Raw genomic sequence first — 19,500 nt, 5'->3', positions numbered from 1 at the left:
GAAAAAAACTGTGAGATTCATGTGATGTATTCACGTTTTAATCTAACAACATCTGACAGAATCAAGTCATTACATATCAACCGTTCTACCAAACAAATCCCCACGAGCTGCAGAGAAGACATTTTAAAAGATGCAAAGTGTAACAGATCCCAGAAGTGAAGCTTTAAAAAACATCTAATATGACCCAACAGTGAAGAAAAGTCAACGCCCTCTAAATACGTTTCCCCACGTCGTTTAAATCATCCGAGTGCAGCTTTATTTGGGTGCAAATAAAGAAATAAAAGTCCTTCTTTGTGAGTGTTAGTGTGAAGGAAAACAGGGAAGAGGTTTGTCCCTCGTCACCATAATCAATAATAATACATACGGGGTGAAAACGTTTGTGATAATAAATGAACAACAAGTGAATATTTCCTTTACTTTAAAGTTGAGCTGATCTCAAAGAAAAAGCTCATTTTCTTTCAGCTTTGCACCAAATTGCACAAGTATTCCCAGAAAACTGTTCAATAAAGAGAGCTCTGTGACATCTTTAAGTGTTTCCAAACTTCCCAAAAACATTCAGATTACTGTCAGACTAAAATTTAAAGAAAGATGTATTCATTTAAAATAATAAACCGTCTCATTGATGCCACCTCAGAGCTGTAGAGTTGCCCCAAACCCGAGGGCTTCCTGGATGTAAGGCGCAGTGCCTCCATCGGACCACCGGGTGGCGTCAGTAAGTGACGAAGTTGGCGGGGAATATCCCGACCCGCCCATCGTCCAGCGTCCCCTCCCACCAGTCGTACTGGGACTCCGTTTTGGTGACGACGGTGATCCGGTCACCAGGTAAGAAGCTCAGGTCTCCAGGCTGCTGTCCTGTGAACGGGTGGGTCGCCGTGACGACCAGCTGCCCACTGGCCCCGCCCACTGAAGACGCCGCACCTACGCAGGAATAAAGTGGAATTTTTCTGTTTAACCTTCTTCCGTCTTTGTTTCCAAATTTTCACCAAAACAATCTAAAATTAGGGCTGGGCGAGTTAACTCGTTATTATCGCGTTATTAACTCGTTAATTATTTAACGCCGGCAAATATTTTATCGCGCATTAACGCAGGTTTTATTTTGTAAAAGTCTGTTGCTCACAGGCTTTTATTCTGTAAAAGTCTGTTGCTCACAGGCTTTTATTTTGTAAAAGTCTGCTGCTCACAGGCTTTTATTCTGTAAAAGTCTGCTGCTGTCTGCTGTGGAACAGGAAAAGAAAGTAATCGGCGGATCCACCAAACATGGAGAAGGGTACGGAACTTTTACTCGGCCATTTTCATGTTAAAGTTCTTCCAGACGGCGGAGTCGACAGAACCAAAGTCATCTGTAAACACAGCCAAGTTGAATTGTCTTCTCAGCGTAGTAGTTCCAGTCTAAAATATCACTTAAAGGCAAAACACACAACTGATAGCAGCAAGTCATTCAAGGAAACAGACAGTGGAGCGAGGCTTCTACATAAAAACTACAGAAAGATGCTGATGTTAAAAGTGTGTTTGCACAACAAATGTTATGGCACTTTCATTCATATGGCAGCACATTTAAAATTAAACTAAATGCTAAAAGCTATACACTACTTTTGGATTCATTTTTGGATTTTAATCATGATTAATCAGGGAAATCATGTGATTAATTAGATTAAACATGTTAATCGTTGCCCAGCCCTATCTAAAACAAACTTCAGTGGAACACAAAGGAACGTTTTTAGCGTTTTTAAACAGACGTTACGTCAGTTTACACGTTCGTACCGTTGCTCTGAGAACTTCTGGAGGCAAACTGACCTGAAACAGAGAAAAAAATCAAGTGAAGAAACTCATTTAGAGCATTTTCTGTCAAACATTAATTCAGTTTTCTCAGGTCGCAGCTCAACAAAAAGAGTTTTATTTCACAGAGATCTGAGCAGCAGCTCATCGAGAGAAAGATTAATCACTGATGGAAATACGTTTCAGAGGATGGAAATGTTTTTATTCCGTTTCTGTGGAAACATTCAAACAATGAAACATCAAAGCCCCTCTTTACCTTCCAGTTATCGACTTATTTATAAAACTAAGTTAATAAGTTACGCTTTAATGCACAACACAGCAGATGTAGGTCGGTGCTGTGACCACTAGAGGGAGCTGTGGCCTCACGGAGATATCACATTTTAAATGAATATCTTTCTCTGGCTTCAAGCTAATTATTTACCCTAAAACTGAATTATTTACCCCACTGGGACATGTTTATTGTTCCCAGAAGGCAGCGGAGTGTAAATAGTTCTGTCTGCACACAGAACAGCAGGATTAGAAATCGCTGGATAACAGGTCCTATCACACATATGTGCTTATTCTTCCCTAAACCTGGGTTCAGAACCAAGTCTGAAGCCTGGAAACTGAAAATATCTTCAGACAGACAGTTGGGAGAAGAAAAGAAGTCAAGAGCTGAAGAACCACAGAAAGCTCACCTGAGGTGTCGGACTTATAGATGGAGACGCTCGGGTAGAGAGCGTTTTTTCTGGCTGTTGACACAAACACAAAAATTACACACAGTAAACAAACAAACACACATTACACACAGTAAACAAACAAACAAGGTAAACAAACAAAACACACACAGTAAAACAAACAAACACACATTACACACGGTAAACAAACACACACAGTAAACAAACAAACAAACACACATAGTAAACAAACAAACACACATTACACTCGGTAAACAAACACACACAGTAAACAAACAAACAAACACACACAGTAAACAAACAAAACACACATTACACAGTAAACAAACAAACACATTACACACAGTAAACAAACAAACAAACACACATTACACTCGGTAAACAAACACACAGTAAACAAAAAAACACACACAGTAAACAAACAAACACACATTACACAGTAAACAAACAAACACATTACACACAGTAAACAAACAAACACACATTACACACGGTAAACAAACACACACAGTAAACAAAAAAACACACACAGTAAACAAACAAACACACATTACACAGTAAACAAACAAACACATTACACACAGTAAACAAACACACAGTAAACAAACAAACAAACACACACAGTAAACAAACAAACAAACACACACAGTAAACAAACAAAACACATTACACACAGTAAACAAACACACACAGTAAACAAACAAACACACACAGTAAACAAACAAAACACACATTACACAGTAAACAAACAAACACACATTACACTCGGTAAACAAACACACACGGTAAACAAACAACCACATTACACACAGTAAACAAACACACACATTACACACAGTAAACAAACAACAAACAGTGGCGTGTCGGTGAGTTACCGGCGTCGGCCGCCGGCTGCTGGTAGCTGCTCGGCGCCCTCTGCTGGGGGGGAGCTGGAGGTCTGGATGGAGGAGCAGACGTCTGCAGACACACAGACACACGCTGTGAATCCTACAAACTAAATATCTGAAGCATTACATCACTCTTAGTGGTTTCTGTGACAGCTTTGATGGCAGCTTCTGTTTGCAAAGGTACGGTGACGTATAAGTATGTGCACCCTGTGTGGTTGGCCCAAAGTTTTCTCCATTTAAATGAATAAACTGAATGCATTGTGTTCGGGGACACTGTGACGGCCGGCTTTGGCACCTCGTCTTCAAAGCTTAGTTCAACCATCAGAAATCTGGGAGTGACCTTTGTTTTTTCCAGCTGCGTCTCCTGGCCAAAGTTAAAATGTTTTTAAGTCCTCATGACCTTGAGAAAGCCCCGATAAGTTCAAGGTCAGACTGTTTTAATGCACTTTATGTGGGCGTCTCCCAGTCTTCTCTCAGCCGCCTTCAGCTGGTGCAGAACGCTGCTGCCCGTCTTTAACCAACACCAACAGACGTGTGCACATCACTCCTGTTCTTAACTCCCTCCATCGGCTTCCTGTCCTTTATAGAACCGATTTTAAACTTTTTAATGTTTGTTTTTAAAGCTCTTAACGGCCTCGCCCCGTCGTATTTATCTGAGCTTTTAACAGTCCTGGTAGAGCTCTGAGGTCAGCAGATCAGTTTCTGCTGGAAGTGCCCAGGTCAGAATACAAACCCTGGGGTGAGCGAGCCTTTTCCCAAAGCTGCCCCCAGGCTCTGGAATAAGCCCCCCGTCCAGCTGCGTCTTATTTCTGACCCGGGCCTCTTCACATCCAGGCTAAAAAACTACTTATTTAGGATGGCTTTTAATACCCAGTAGTATGATGATGCTTTTATCTTAATCGATTTTGTTGTATTTTATTGCTTTCACTATTCGTTTATTGTTTTTATTTGTTTTTACTTCTTCTTCTCTTTATTTATTACCTGCTGTAAAGCACTTTGGTACACCGTAAGGATTGTCTGTAAAGGGCTGTAGAAATAAAATACATTTACATGATGCAGGAGGGAGAATGTGAAGGGATTCAAAACAAAAAGACTGAGTGATCACAAAGGGAGAGAGAAAAGATTTGACCCAATAAAAATACAAGATGACCTGAACTGGAAGTCGCTGAATCTTTTCCCACATCAGTGACTGAGGGTCAAAGTGTGTGCTAATGTTGCTAAAAAAAAGCAGCTGATTCAGAGATGATTGGCAATGTTTCTGAAACTGAAACTGCTGCACTGTGCATGAAAAGCATTTCCTTTTGGGTTGGATTTGTTGACAGCACCTTCATACGCATGTTCTTGCTGGTCCAGTCGGTGGCGTACGCTTCAGTGTAGACTTCAAGGCTGTGGTAGAGGTCATAGCACTCTGATGGAGGCTCCACGTCGCCGTTCAAAATGGCCGACGCCCGAATATCTTGGGAGTAAAACCTGCAAAGGAAACGCTCATTTAAAGAGAAGTGACGTGCAAGTCAGACATGAAGCTGGTAGACTTGTAGTTTTCCATACTTGCGGTTGGTTTCCTTGCGTTCAATCAGATAGGATCCCTCCAGAGAAATCCCTGCAAACAAACCTCTGGACCTGCAGTAGGTGAAGACGGCTGCCGTGCTGCGCAGAGCAACGTCAGCCTCCACGTTCCTGACAAACACAGTAAGAGTTCAGGAGGCAGCCGGTGAAAGTGTTGCAGAGTCACAGTGCAAAAGTCTGAGCGAACAGCCTAGCCTTAAGGGTGCAAAACGAAAGAAAAGATGCCAAAAACAAAACAAAATAAGCAAAGAGATGTGCAAGATGGCTGCAAAGAGATGCAAAACAACCGGGAAGAGGTGGCGAAACAGCCAGATATAAACCAAACGGGTAAAAACAGAAACCAAACAACTGCAAAGAGATGCAAAACAACCGGGAACAACCCGAGAAACAGCCAGATATAAACCAAACGGGTAAAAACAGAAACCAAACAACTGCAAAGAGATGCAAAACAACCGGGAAGAGGTGGCGAAACAGCCAGATATAAACCAAACGGGTAAAAACAGAAACCAAATAACTGCAAAGAGATGCAAAACAACCGGGAAGAGGTGGCGAAACAGCCAGATATAAACCAAACGGGTAAAAACAGAAACCAAATAACTGCAAAGAGATGCAAAACAACCGGGAACAACCCGAGAAACAGCCAGATATAAACCAAACGGGTAAAAACAGAAACAAACAACTGCAAATAGATGCAAAACAACCGGGAAGAGGTGGCGAAACAGCCAGATATAAACCAAACGGGTAAAAACAGAAACCAAATAACTGCAAAGAGATGCAAAACAACCGGGAAGAGGTGGCGAAACAGCCAGATATAAACCAAACGGGTAAAAACAGAAACCAAACAACTGTAGAGATGCAAAACAACCGGGAACAACCCGAGAAACAGCCAGATATAAACCAAACGGGTAAAAACAGAAACAAAACAACTGCAAAGAGATGCAAAACAACCGGGAAGAGGTGGCGAAACAGCCAGATATAAACCAAACGGGTAAAAACAGAAACAAACAACTGCAAAGAGATGCAAAACAACCGGGAACAACCCGAGAAACAGCCAGATATAAACCAAACGGGTAAAAACAGAAATGAAATATGGCTGCAGGAAGAAGCAAACACAATTCAAAGACAAAGAGGATAAAGAAGTTCAAAGCTAAATGTAAAACAGAGAAAATATTCCTAAAATGAGCCCAGGCTTGTTTATGTTTCACATTGTTTTCAGTAAAACTTATTCATGTGTTTTATTCAGTCATAATGTGCATTTCTGCCCGAACAGGCTGTGAACCCAGATGTGTTCAGATCAGGACCTTCAGCTCTCCGTCTGCAGCTGTTTAGAGAACACGAACCAACCACGGCTTAGGTCTGGCACCTGGTCCCGCCCACACACAGACCTGCCAAAACCCGCCGAAACCCGCCGAAACCCGCCAAGCTGCCCCGAGACAAAATTGACCTCCTTGTTGGAAAATCAACCCGACGATGGTAAATGGCAGCTGATGCTGCTGTTGCCTCACACAGGATCCGTTAGCTTCAGCTTCAGGCATCAAAACACCAACCGTCATTAAATATCTCGTAAAATTTTCAGCAGGCAGAATGGAACATTAGAAGCAAAGCTGTAATTTACGTGAACTGTAAACATTAGAAGCAATTAAGAGGCAGACAGACAGACGGGGGGGGGGGGGGTGCAGAAGCTCACCTTCCCATAGGTCCCACAGCCACCGTACAGTTCCCGCCCAGCGTCAGGTTCCCACCCTTCGTGAAAGCCTCGATCGCCCTGCGTTGGTTCAGGATGATCACCAGGTCTGACACCTGGGTGCAAAGTTCAAAGACGGCTCACAACCTCGGAAACAGTGTCAGCCAATTCCTGATGTCCACTCCAACACCCTGCGCTCATGATGGGTTAAACACCGAGGAGTCCGACTTACCTCCACTCCGATCTCAAAGCCTCCACCGAGACCGGCTATACCGATGGCTGAAGGTGCCGACCAACCTGCGCACACACACACACACACACACACACACACACACACACACACACACACACACACACACACACACACGTTACGATTCAGATTTCTGGCTCAAGGAGATGCATGCTGCTAATTTTAATCCCATAACCTCGGGCTGCTGATAACAGCTGGGCTGTTACAATAACTATTCAGCTGTGTTCCACTGAAGTTTGTGTTTTAGATTAGGGCTGGGAAACGATACAAAATGTTTAATCTAATTAATCACATGATTTCCCTGATTAATCACGATTAATCGCATTTGTACGCAGAATCCAAAAATGAATCCAAAAGTAGTGTATAGCTTTTAGCATTTAGTTTTATTTTAAATGTGCTGCCATATGAATGAAAGTGCCATAACATTTGTTGTGCAAACACACTTTTAACATCAGCATCTTTCTGTAGTTTTTATGTAGAAGTTTCGCTCCACTGTCTGTTTCCTTGAATGACTTGCTGCTATCAGTTGTGTGTTTTGCCTTTAAGTGATATTTTAGACTGGAAGAACTTTAACATGAAAATGGCCGAGTAAAAGTTCCGTACCCTTCTCCATGTTTGGTGGATCCGCCGATTACTTTCTTTTCCTGTTCCACAGCAGACAGCAGCAGACTTTTACAAAATAAAAGCCTGTGAGCAACAGACTTTTACAAAATAAAAGCCTGTGAGCGACAGACTTTTACAAAAATAAAATGGATTGTATTATTAATAAATAATTAATAATAATTAATTATTAAAAATTAATATTATTAATAAATAATAAAACAGGGGTGCTGCGTGTTGTTCCCCCTCTCTCTGCCCCCTGATTCCTCTCTCTCTGAACTTTCCTATCCATTAAAAAGGCACAAAAGCCCTACATTTTTTTTTTTTATTAAATTATTATTATTTTTTTAAATAAAAAAATAAAACATGCGTTAATGCGCGATAAAATATTTATCTGCGTTAAATAATTAATGCTTTAACGCGATAATAACGAGTTAAGTCGCCCAGCCCTACATTTCACAAAATTGGGAATTAAAACCCAATTCCATAAGTTCTTCTCATCGGTTCCTGAGTGATCCACAGAGAGGATCTGGATAAGAACCGTGTAGGTCAGACTCTTCACCTCGAGTCCAGCTGCTGCTCACAATAAAGATATTTTTGTTTTCTACACGTTGGAAGCGACACAAAGACAAAACTCATAATATTACAACAACTTCCAACCCTAATCAAGACAAATCAAGTGAAGAAGACGTGGCCTGAGGGCAGATTCTGCCTCCATCTGACGCCCCAGCAGAGCACAGAGAAGACGGCCGCCTTACGTCTGTCCGCGAGTCTGGCGATGACGACACCACTTCCTCCTCTGGCCGTGATCATGAAGCCGGCCTTGATGACCGAGATGATGGCCAGACCCTCGGCCTTCGCTATCACATGAGCTGTAAAACACAAAGATGTGCGAGTACATCCACACGTTTAAAAACAAAAACATTTCTTAAGCACATTCTCCAACAGAAAGATGTCCGTCTGCGCGCTCGTTACCAGGGATGAGTTTGTCTGGTCCAAACCTGTTGGTGATCTCGGTGAATTCCCGGAGGATCTTGGCGGCCTTCTTCGCCTCAGACTTCAGGTTGGAGGGAATCGGGTTGTTCACTGTGAACATGCAAAAGACAGAGCTCTTTATCCCTCATAGGGCATATTTGGGGTGAACTTTCTCATCTAATTTCACACTGGAAACAGTGATACTCATCATATTTGATCATATTTGGTCCAGGTGTGCATTTTTGACTATTTTTTCAAATTTAAAACACACATCATACACAATGCAATTTTGCATTGTGTAGAAAAAAAACTCAATTTATGAAGGAAAAAAAACTACCTAAAAACATATATCAATATTTTTTTCCACTTTTTTTTCCATAAATCTTTTATTCCACTTAATTTCTGATCATAACCACCAAGTTTTCAATTATTTTTAAAAAAAAATAACCCTTTAAATACAAGTATATATGAGGTAAACACCAATTTCTGTTAAAAAACACACACAAACTGCTGTATTTTCAATGTATGCAGTGCAAAGTGAAATATTCTATGGGGGATTATTAGGTCTGGGATATGTCATTGATGACCAACAACATCAGTTTTTATAGGTTTATAGTTTTTCTGCAATGGCAGATTACAGAAACAGCTCCCATAGACATCAACAATTCCACTTTGCATTCTATATATTGAAAATATAGCAGTTTTTGTGTTTTTTTAATTTTTTTTAAAGAAATTGGTGTTTACATCGTATAAACCAGTATTTAAAGGGTTACTTTTTTTTTTTTTAAATTGAAAACTTGGTAGTTATGATCAGAACTGAAGTGGATAAAAGGTCTATGGAAAGAAAAGGGGAAAATTATATCAACATATGATGTTTTTAAGTTGTTTTACAAGGGGACAAAAATGTCAGAAACATCCGACTGATGCAGAGTTTGTTTGTGAAGACTTTGTTTATTCTGATGACTTACGGCCATAGTTACTGAGCAAAGCTCCAGTTATTATTTAGGATTCTTTCTCAGTAACGAGTCGAAGTGCTTAATGCTGAAATGAAGAGCAGAGCAAAACAATGCTGCTTTTCAGGAACCTTTTATCAACTGCTGAGATGTTTTTAAGATAAAGTGGAGAACAAATCCACCTTCAGCGAGTGCGATTCTGTCTGAATCTGCTCTCAGTCCGACAGCAGCGACCAGTCTGCCGACATACCAACACGCCTCGTGCTGCAGCAGCACATTCCCAACCCCTGACACAACTACAGGGCAGCCTGAGCACCACATCTACATCCTCTGATGGTAAAGATGCACCAACACAGCCCTGCTGCTACAGTTTAACCATCCTCTGATGGTAAAGATGCACCAACACAGCCCTGCTGCTACAGTTTAACCATCCTCTGATGGTAAAGATGCACCAACACAGCCCTGCTGCTACAGTTTAACCATCCTCTGATGGTAAAGATGCACCAACACAGCTCTGCTGCTACAGTTTAACCATCCTCTGATGGTAAAGATGCACCAACACAGCCCTGCTGCTACAGTTTAACCATCCTCTGATGGTAAAGATGCACCAACACAGCCCTGCTGCTACAGTTTAACCATCCTCTGATGGTAAAGATGCACCAACACAGCCCTGCTGCTACAGGATGCTACAGTTTAACCATCCTCTGATGGTAAAGATGCACCAACACAGCCCTGCTGCTACAGTTTAACCATCCTCTGATGGTAAAGATGCACCAACACAGCTCTGCTGCTACAGTTTAACCATCCTCTGATGGTAAAGATGCACCAACACAGCTCTGCTGCTACAGGATGCTACAGTTTAACCATCCTCTGAGGGTAAAGATGCACCAACACAGCCCTGCTGCTACAGTTTAACCATCCTCTGATGGTAAAGATGCACCAACACAGCCCTGCTGCTACAGTTTAACCATCCTCTGATGGTAAAGATGCACCAACACAGCCCTGCTGCTACAGTTTAACCATCCTCTGATGGTAAAGATGCACCAACACAGCCCTGCTGCTACAGTTTAACCATCCTCTGATGGTAAAGATGCACCAACATAGCCCTGCTGCTACAGTTTAACCATCCTCTGATGGTAAAGATGCACCAACACAGCCCTGCTGCTACAGTTTAACCATCCTCTGATGGTAAAGATGCACCAACACAGCCCTGCTGCTACAGTTTAACCATCCTCTGATGGTAAAGATGCACCAACACAGCCCTGCTGCTACAGTTTAACCATCCTCTGAGGGTAAAGATGCACCAACACAGCCCTGCTGCTGCAGGATGCTACAGTTTAACCATCCTCTGAGGGTAAAGATGCACCAACACAGCCCTGCTGCTACAGTTTAACCATCCTCTGATGGTAAAGATGCACCAACACAGCCCTGCTGCTACAGTTTAACCATCCTCTGATGGTAAAGATGCACCAACACAGCCCTGCTGCTACAGTTTAACCATCCTCTGATGGTAAAGATGCACCAACACAGCCCTGCTGCTACAGTTTAACCATCCTCTGATGGTAAAGATGCACCAACACAGCCCTGCTGCTACAGGATGCTACAGTTTAACCATCCTCTGATGGTAAAGATGCACCAACACAGCCCTGCTGCTACAGTTTAACCATCCTCTGATGGTAAAGATGCACCAACACAGCCCTGCTGCTACAGGATGCTACAGTTTAACCATCCTCTGATGGTAAAGATGCACCAACACAGCCCTGCTGCTGCAGGATGCTACAGTTTAACCATCCTCTGATGGTAAAGATGCACCAACACAGCCCTGCTGCTACAGTTTAACCATCCTCTGATGGTAAAGATGCACCAACACAGCCCTGCTGCTGCAGTTTAACCATCCTCTGATGGTAAAGATGCACCAACACAGCCCTGCTGCTACAGTTTAACCATCCTCTGATGGTAAAGATGCACCAACACAGCCCTGCTGCTACAGGATGCTACAGTTTAACCATCCTCTGATGGTAAAGATGCACCAACACAGCCCTGCTGCTGCAGGATGCTACAGTTTAACCATCCTCTGATGGTAAAGATGCACCAACACAGCCCTGCTGCTGCAGTTTAACCATCCTCTGATGGTAAAGATGCACCAACACAGCCCTGCTGCTACAGGATGCTACAATTTAACCATCCTCTGAGGGTAAAGATGCACCAACACAGCCCTGCTGCTGCAGGATGCTACAGTTTAACCATCCTCTGATGGTAAAGATGCACCAACACAGCCCTGCTGCTACAGTTTAACCATCCTCTGATGGTAAAGATGCACCAACACAGCCCTGCTGCTGCAGGATGCTACAGTTTAACCATCCTCTGAGGGTAAAGATGCACCAACACAGCCCTGCTGCTGCAGGATGCTACAGTTTAACCATCCTCTGAGGGTAAAGATGCACCAACACAGCCCTGCTGCTACAGTTTAACCATCCTCTGATGGTAAAGATGCACCAACACAGCCCTGCTGCTACAGTTTAACCATCCTCTGATGGTAAAGATGCACCAACACAGCCCTGCTGCTACAGTTTAACCATCCTCTGATGGTAAAGATGCACCAACACAGCTCTGCTGCTACAGGATGCTACAGTTTAACCATCCTCTGATGGTAAAGATGCACCAACACAGCCCTGCTGCTGCAGTTTAACCATCCTCTGAGGGTAAAGATGCACCAACACAGCCCTGCTGCTGCAGTTTAACCATCCTCTGATGGTAAAGATGCACCAACACAGCCCTGCTGCTGCAGTTTAACCATCCTCTGAGGGTAAAGATGCACCAACACAGCCCTGCTGCTACAGTTTAACCATCCTCTGATGGTAAAGATGCACCAACACAGCCCTGCTGCTACAGTTTAACCATCCTCTGATGATAAAGATGCACCAACACAGCCCTGCTGCTACAGTTTAACCATCCTCTGATGATAAAGATGCACCAACACAGCCCTGCTGCTACAGTTTAACCATCCTCTGATGGTAAAGATGCACCAACATAGCCCTGCTGCTACAGTTTAACCATCCTCTGATGGTAAAGATGCACCAACACAGCCCTGCTGCTACAGTTTAACCATCCTCTGATGGTAAAGATGCACCAACACAGCCCTGCTGCTACAGTTTAACCATCCTCTGATGGTAAAGATGCACCAACACAGCCCTGCTGCTACAGTTTAACCATCCTCTGATGGTAAAGATGCACCAACACAGCCCTGCTGCTACAGTTTAACCATCCTCTGATGGTAAAGATGCACCAACACAGCCCTGCTGCTACAGTTTAACCATCCTCTGAGGGTAAAGATGCACCAACACAGCCCTGCTGCTACAGTTTAACCATCCTCTGATGGTAAAGATGCACCAACACAGCCCTGCTGCTACAGTTTAACCATCCTCTGATGGTAAAGATGCACCAACACAGCCCTGCTGCTGCAGGATGCTACAGTTTAACCATCCTCTGATGGTAAAGATGCACCAACACAGCCCTGCTGCTGCAGTTTAACCATCCTCTGATGGTAAAGATGCACCAACACAGCCCTGCTGCTACAGGATGCTACAGTTTAACCATCCTCTGATGGTAAAGATGCACCAACACAGCCCTGCTGCTGCAGGATGCTACAGTTTAACCATCCTCTGAGGGTAAAGATGCACCAACACAGCCCTGCTGCTGCAGGATGCTACAGTTTAACCATCCTCTGATGGTAAAGATGCACCAACACAGCCCTGCTGCTACAATTTAACCATCCTCTGATGGTAAAGATGCACCAACACAGCCCTGCTGCTACAATTTAACCATCCTCTGATGGTAAAGATGCACCAACACAGCCCTGCTGCTACAGTTTAACCATCCTCTGATGGTAAAGATGCACCAACACAGCCCTGCTGCTGCAGGATGCTACAGTTTAACCATCCTCTGAGGGTAAAGATGCACCAACACAGCCCTGCTGCTGCAGGATGCTACAGTTTAACCATCCTCTGATGGTAAAGATGCACCAACACAGCCCTGCTGCTACAGTTTAACCATCCTCTGAGGGTAAAGATGCACCAACACAGCCCTGCTGCTACAGTTTAACCATCCTCTGATGGTAAAGATGCACCAACACAGCCCTGCTGCTACAGGATGCTGCAGTTTAACCATCCTCTGATGGTAAAGATGCACCAACACAGCCCTGCTGCTGCAGTTTAACCATCCTCTGAGGGTAAAGATGCACCAACACAGCCCTGCTGCTGCAGTTTAACCATCCTCTGATGGTAAAGATGCACCAACACAGCCCTGCTGCTACAGGATGCTACAGTTTAACCATCCTCTGATGGTAAAGATGCACCAACACAGCCCTGCTGCTACAGTTTAACCATCCTCTGATGGTAAAGATGCACCAACACAGCCCTGCTGCTACAGTTTAACCATCCTCTGATGGTAAAGATGCACCAACACAGCCCTGCTGCTACAGTTTAACCATCCTCTGAGGGTAAAGATGCACCAACACAGCCCTGCTGCTACAGTTTAACCATCCTCTGAGGGTAAAGATGCACCAACACAGCCCTGCTGCTACAGTTTAACCATCCTCTGATGGTAAAGATGCACCAACACAGCCCTGCTGCTACAGTTTAACCATCCTCTGATGGTAAAGATGCACCAACACAGCCCTGCTGCTACAGTTTAACCATCCTCTGATGGTAAAGATGCACCAACACAGCCCTGCTGCTACAGTTTAACCATCCTCTGATGGTAAAGATGCACCAACACAGCTCTGCTGCTACAGTTTAACCATCCTCTGATGGTAAAGATGCACCAACACAGCCCTGCTGCTACAGTTTAACCATCCTCTGATGGTAAAGATGCACCAACACAGCCCTGCTGCTACAGGATGCTACAGTTTAACCATCCTCTGATGGTAAAGATGCACCAACACAGTCCTGCTGCTACAGTTTAACCATCCTCTGAGGGTAAAGATGCACCAACACAGCTCTGCTGCTACAGTTTAACCATCCTCTGATGGTAAAGATGCACCAACACAGCCCTGCTGCTACAGTTTAACCATCCTCTGATGGTAAAGATGCACCAACACAGCCCTGCTGCTACAGTTTAACCATCCTCTGATGGTAAAGATCTAAAAGCCCTAAAAAAGCCCCGCGGGGTAACAGCAGGTGAACCCCATCAAAAACCACATTACAAACACTTTAATTTGTTTATCCGGTTGCATTTCTTCTTGTTTGTATCGCTTGTTCTGCACACGCACGCGCAAATGCGGAAGAGATTGCGTAATCTTTAAAAAAAAAAAGATTTCAGATGAACCGAAAGTTCTCATGTGAGAATCATTGAAAAATCAGCCGAAGTAGGAGCAGATTTCCCGGATAAGAGCAGAAATGTGAGCGCGGTGCTCCTCCTCTTTGGGACGCGGGGCTCAGGTGGAGAAGCACCCGGAGAATGAGTCACACCTGTCCGCTCTGATGGCTGCGGAGCTCGCGGCTCTCATGGAGCTCTTACAGGTGGAACCTGAGCACGAGGACTTGGACACGAGGCAGAACAAACAGAACTGAGAAACTTTCTTTCAGCTTTTAACTTACTTTTCCTTCTTTCTCTCTTTTCTCCGGTTGTTTACCTGCCGACGAGGTGACTTGCGCGAGGCTCCCTCCTCCCCTTTTTCACTTCCGCCTCACCTGACTGCGGCAGCCGGAAACCGCGCACGCGTAAACGGGGCAATCAGCGGAGGCACCTGGACAGGTGCAGAGCAGGGCAGCACCGGGCCACCTGAGGAGGTTTCGACAGCGTGTTGCCAAGGAGACAGGCGCCACGCGGGGAAGCGCACATGGAGGGGTGTTGTCTCTGTCAGCTGGGCGCGCTCCCGCATGTGTCCAAGGCTTCGCTTGGCGCGTTCCCGATCACGTTGGCTTTATATTTTACCCTGAGTTCGGCCTGTCAGGCACACGTTTATGTAAAGAATATTATGGGGGAGACTCACACATTTCTAAAAGCTAATACTGACAAAATGAATGAAAAAGAAAAGAAAAATGACTCAATATGTTAAACCTCTTAATGAAAAACACTTTCCTTAAAAGTAATTCATACATATATATATATATATATATATATATATATATATATATATTTATATTTAAAGGACCTTTATCAGATCTTTCACATCAACAAACTGCAGATGAGATATAATATGTGTGCATGAATAGTTTAAATGCAGATTTACACCCTGATGATCTTCATCATCAGTGTTTTTCTTTCGATCCTCTGAGTCTTCATCTCTCGGCCTCCTCTTCCTCACTTTTTAAAGTATTTTTCCACAATCGTTGCTCTTTAAATAGCCTGCTGGATAAACATCAGTCCGACTGCAGCCATCAGTCTCCCTAATGTGTTTCCACTGTGTGAGGCCACCCAGACTCCAGAAACCAGGACCGGAGGAGTTCGGATTCTGACTTCAACTCGTTGCTCATTGTTTTTGTTCCTCGTGTGTTTTTCCATGTTTTCCAGTTCAAACTTCCTTCAAGTTCACTCATCCCTGTTGAGTAATCTTTAACAGTTTCTTTGATCCTCTAATCTCAGTGTGACTGTCACCGCTCTGATGCTACTAACTGTTCATTTTGCACCTGCACTGTTGCCATAGGTCTTCATTTCTGTTCATTTTCTGTCACAGTTGTATCTGTCATGGGCCAGTTTTTAGTGCTGGGCAACGATTAAAATGTTTCATCTAATGAATCACATGATTTCCCTGATTAATCACAATTAATCGCATTTGTACGCAGAATCCAAAAATGAATCCAAAAGTAGTGTATAGCTTATAGCATTTAGCTTTATTTTAAATGTGCTGCCATATGAATGAAAGTGCCATAACATTTGTTGTGCAAACACACTTTTAACATCAGCATCTTTCTGTAGTTTTTATGTAGAAGCCTCGCTCCACTGTCTGTTTCCTTGAATGACTTGCTGCTATCAGTTGTGTGTTTTGCCTTTAAGTGATATTTTAGACTGGAACTACTACGCTGAGAAGACAATTCAACTTGGCTGTAAATGCAGGAGTTTTTTTAAAATTCATTTTGAAATACGTGCTTTTATGTTGAAACAAGTAGAACAGGAAGTAGCGCCGGTTAGCTCCGTTAGCTTCACACAGAGACTGAGGAGCACCTGTAGCGGTGATGTTACCTGCTAGTTTATCTTTATTTTATCACTCCATGCTTCGTGGTGTTTGCTGTAACTGTGTGAATGTGATGCATTCAACAGACTTTTACAATAATAAAACCTGCGTTAATGCGCGATAAAATATTTATCGCGTTAAATAATTAACGAGTTAACGAGTTAATAACGAGTTAACTCGCCCAGCCCTAGTTATTTTACATCTGTGCTCATTTTGTGTTGCTATTTAAGCCTCATTTAGTCGTCTTGTGCCACCTATTGATCACTTAGGGTCTGTTCGCCTTGCTTTTTGTATCTGTAAAGCACTTTTGTGAGACACCTTGTTAACTTTGGTCATTCTGCATTTCATGTGTTTTATTGATATTATCATTTTAGGTCTCCATCGTTATTTTGGTGTCCTTCAGCATCACTTTGTGTTCATCTCTTTTTGGCTGATCTTGTCCAGTTTTCATAATTCTGCACACTTCATCTTACATTCATGTGGTGTTTGGCCTCATTTTACCTCCACGTGTGTCATAATGCTTTGATTCTTTTAAATATCTTCATGGTCATTTGTGACCTGACTTGTTTTGTTTTGCATCGGCCATTTTGTGTCGCTTTTTATGTTTTCATTTGGTTTACTGTATCTCCTTAAGATGAACTTTTCTTTAATTATTCCATTTCGTAATCCAACTGTCGGGCTGCGGGGGGGGGGGGGGCGGAGCCTATCCCAGCGGTCATAGGGTGAGAGGCGGGGTTACACCTGGACAGGCCGCCCGTCCATCACAGGGCTCACACTCACTCCTAAGGGCATGTCAGAGTCTCCAGTTAACCTAACCTGCATGTTTTTGGGCGGTGGGAGGAAGCCGGAGAGAAGCCACGCACACACGGGGAGAACATGCAGACTCCACACAGAAAGGCAGCCGGGAGTCGAACCTGGAACCCTCTGCTGTGAGGCGACGGTGGTTAGCACCACCCTGTGGCCCCTTCTCTGTCATCATTTAAGGTTCATTTTTGCACCATGTTGATAACTTTTTTTTATGGTTATTTCCACTCCTTTAGAGACATTTCTGTCAGTTATTTTGCAGTGTGTCTGTGCATACTTTACCTTACTTTTAGGCACTTTTGTTATTTGGTATTTTGCATTTATTTAAGAACGTTTTTTTGTTATCTACTCATACCCTCTTTGTCCAGAACACCATTATGTATGGAACAATAATAGCAAAGACCTCTGTGTTGCACATGGAGAGAATTAGATACAGCATGATAAACAACCCCAGGAAGTTTTACCAGACGTGGCAGCCTTTTTTAGATCACCTAGCTAAGTACAATGATCATTAATAAGACCCATAACAGGCTACTCACCTCTTCTTTGAGAATTTGTCCACGTACATAGAGTACTAGGGATGCAATACGTTTGTCATTGCTTGAAGTATTCAGTTTGTGCTGTTGTTTTGCAAATTTTATTTTATTTTTTTAATTATTATTTATTATTATTTATTATTTTTCTTTAAATTTATTTTTTAATTTTTTATATAGACATTTTTATTGTTTTTTTCTATTATCCTTATTTATCTTGTATGTCCTACACGACTTGAAAAAGACCTAATAAAAATACTGCGCAAAAAAAAAGTTTTTTGTTCTCTTTTTTCCTTAATTGTGTCTAATTCTTTATTGTTTGAATCTCGGTTGTCTTGTCTCTCCCCCCCGGCGTGTCTCACATCCTCCGACTGAAGGAGAAACCATCGTCTGTGCTGGAGAAGACAGAAATGTGAGGAACGTTTCCCATCGGCTGGAAACACCCTGAGGTGTCTGAGTGAGCAAATCAGGACACAACTGTGACAATTAGTGACAGACTGTTAACGAACCCGTCTCACACGCACAGAAACCACATGCTTGCCGGGTCACGCCCCCAAGCTGTCACTCAAACATCCCCTCCCAGGTATGCGAGCCGCTCGGTGGTGTGCGTGTTCGTGCCCACAATAAGCGCAGGAATGTGTTTATTTAAAGGAGCTACTTGTGGAAGTGTGTGTGTGTATAGACAGTAGCAGACCTGGCTGAGGTAAAGGTGTAATTCATCAGAGGTTAGTCATTACCTGCCACAGGTGTTAGTCACCTCAGTGCTCTGCTCCTCCTGTTGTTTCTGCTCATTAACTTCACCCTCAATGACCTCACAGCACTTAAGTTTAGTGCAGTTGTGTAACTATAAATACGCAACAAGGCGACGCCTAAAAGCAGAGGCAGCAGAATCCCCGAGAAAGATTCAGATTCGACCCGAGACTAAAAATAGGACAAGTGTTGATGAAGAGGAAATAAATCGTTGTGTGGAAAACGGGAGTCATGTGGGCTGTGGGAAGTCTGCATTTTTTCTGTGATATCACGTGAAAACAGAGCAGTTTGATCCCCAAACTCCTGCTGAACTCTGCCACAGTCATCTGGAGATCAGCTGCCTCTGAGCAGCAGAAACCTCCTCTCTGGATCCCCCGAAACCAGCAAAGAACCCTGAAAGCAGGGTCAACGGGTAAGAAAGCAGCCTTTTTAGCCAAGTTATCAAAGCCACAATGCGGCTTGGAGAGTAACATGGAGAGTTATACATCTGTACCAGGAACGATGTCAAACAGCCAGAACAGGGCGATAAAAAGGCCCCTGGTACATTTTCCTCCTCAGTCATTCACACAGGTGAGAGTACATCTAAAATGTCTCACTTTAGGACCAAAAACAATCGTGAAATTAAAAAAAAAAAACTAAATTAATTAAGATGAAAAATGACGACAAGATATGCAAAATGATCATAAAAAACAACACTAAAACATTTACAAACAGATGTAAAACCACCATAAAACATTAAAAACAGACATTAAAGGGCTTTGAACTGATGTAAAATAACAAAACAACCACAAAGCAACGTCTATAAACCCCCAAAATGACCATAAACAGATGTAAAACCACCATAAAACATAAAAAACAGACATTAAAAGGC

The 19,500-nt window shown here is 43.2% G+C and overlaps 1 protein-coding gene across 2 annotated transcripts; it reads right to left on the bottom strand.

The window, feature by feature from the left end:
• Positions 1-22: 22 nt before the first annotated feature.
• sh3yl1 (SH3 and SYLF domain containing 1) lies at positions 23-15,093 on the bottom strand. 2 transcript variants are annotated; one of them, XM_075477354.1, is made up of 11 exons: positions 14,966-15,093; positions 8,416-8,526; positions 8,199-8,312; positions 6,823-6,887; positions 6,594-6,706; positions 4,889-5,017; positions 4,666-4,810; positions 3,329-3,410; positions 2,454-2,507; positions 1,762-1,794; positions 23-918 (listed from the first exon to the last, which is right to left on the bottom strand). In XM_075477354.1, coding segments are annotated over exons 1-11 (1,056 nt in total). In that variant the 5' UTR covers positions 14,967-15,093; the 3' UTR covers positions 23-709. The 2 variants fall into 2 exon arrangements, with proteins under 2 accessions (XP_075333469.1, XP_075333470.1); XM_075477355.1 differs by lacking the exon at positions 1,762-1,794.
• Positions 15,094-19,500: the final 4,407 nt, after the last annotated feature.

Source organism: Odontesthes bonariensis, chromosome 11 (genome assembly GCF_027942865.1).
Source record: "Odontesthes bonariensis isolate fOdoBon6 chromosome 11, fOdoBon6.hap1, whole genome shotgun sequence".
In the NCBI taxonomy this organism is placed as follows: domain Eukaryota; kingdom Metazoa; phylum Chordata; class Actinopteri; order Atheriniformes; family Atherinopsidae; genus Odontesthes; species Odontesthes bonariensis.
The sequence above is the reverse complement of the archived record's forward strand: the minus strand, read 5'-3'. Positions and strand labels throughout refer to the sequence as shown.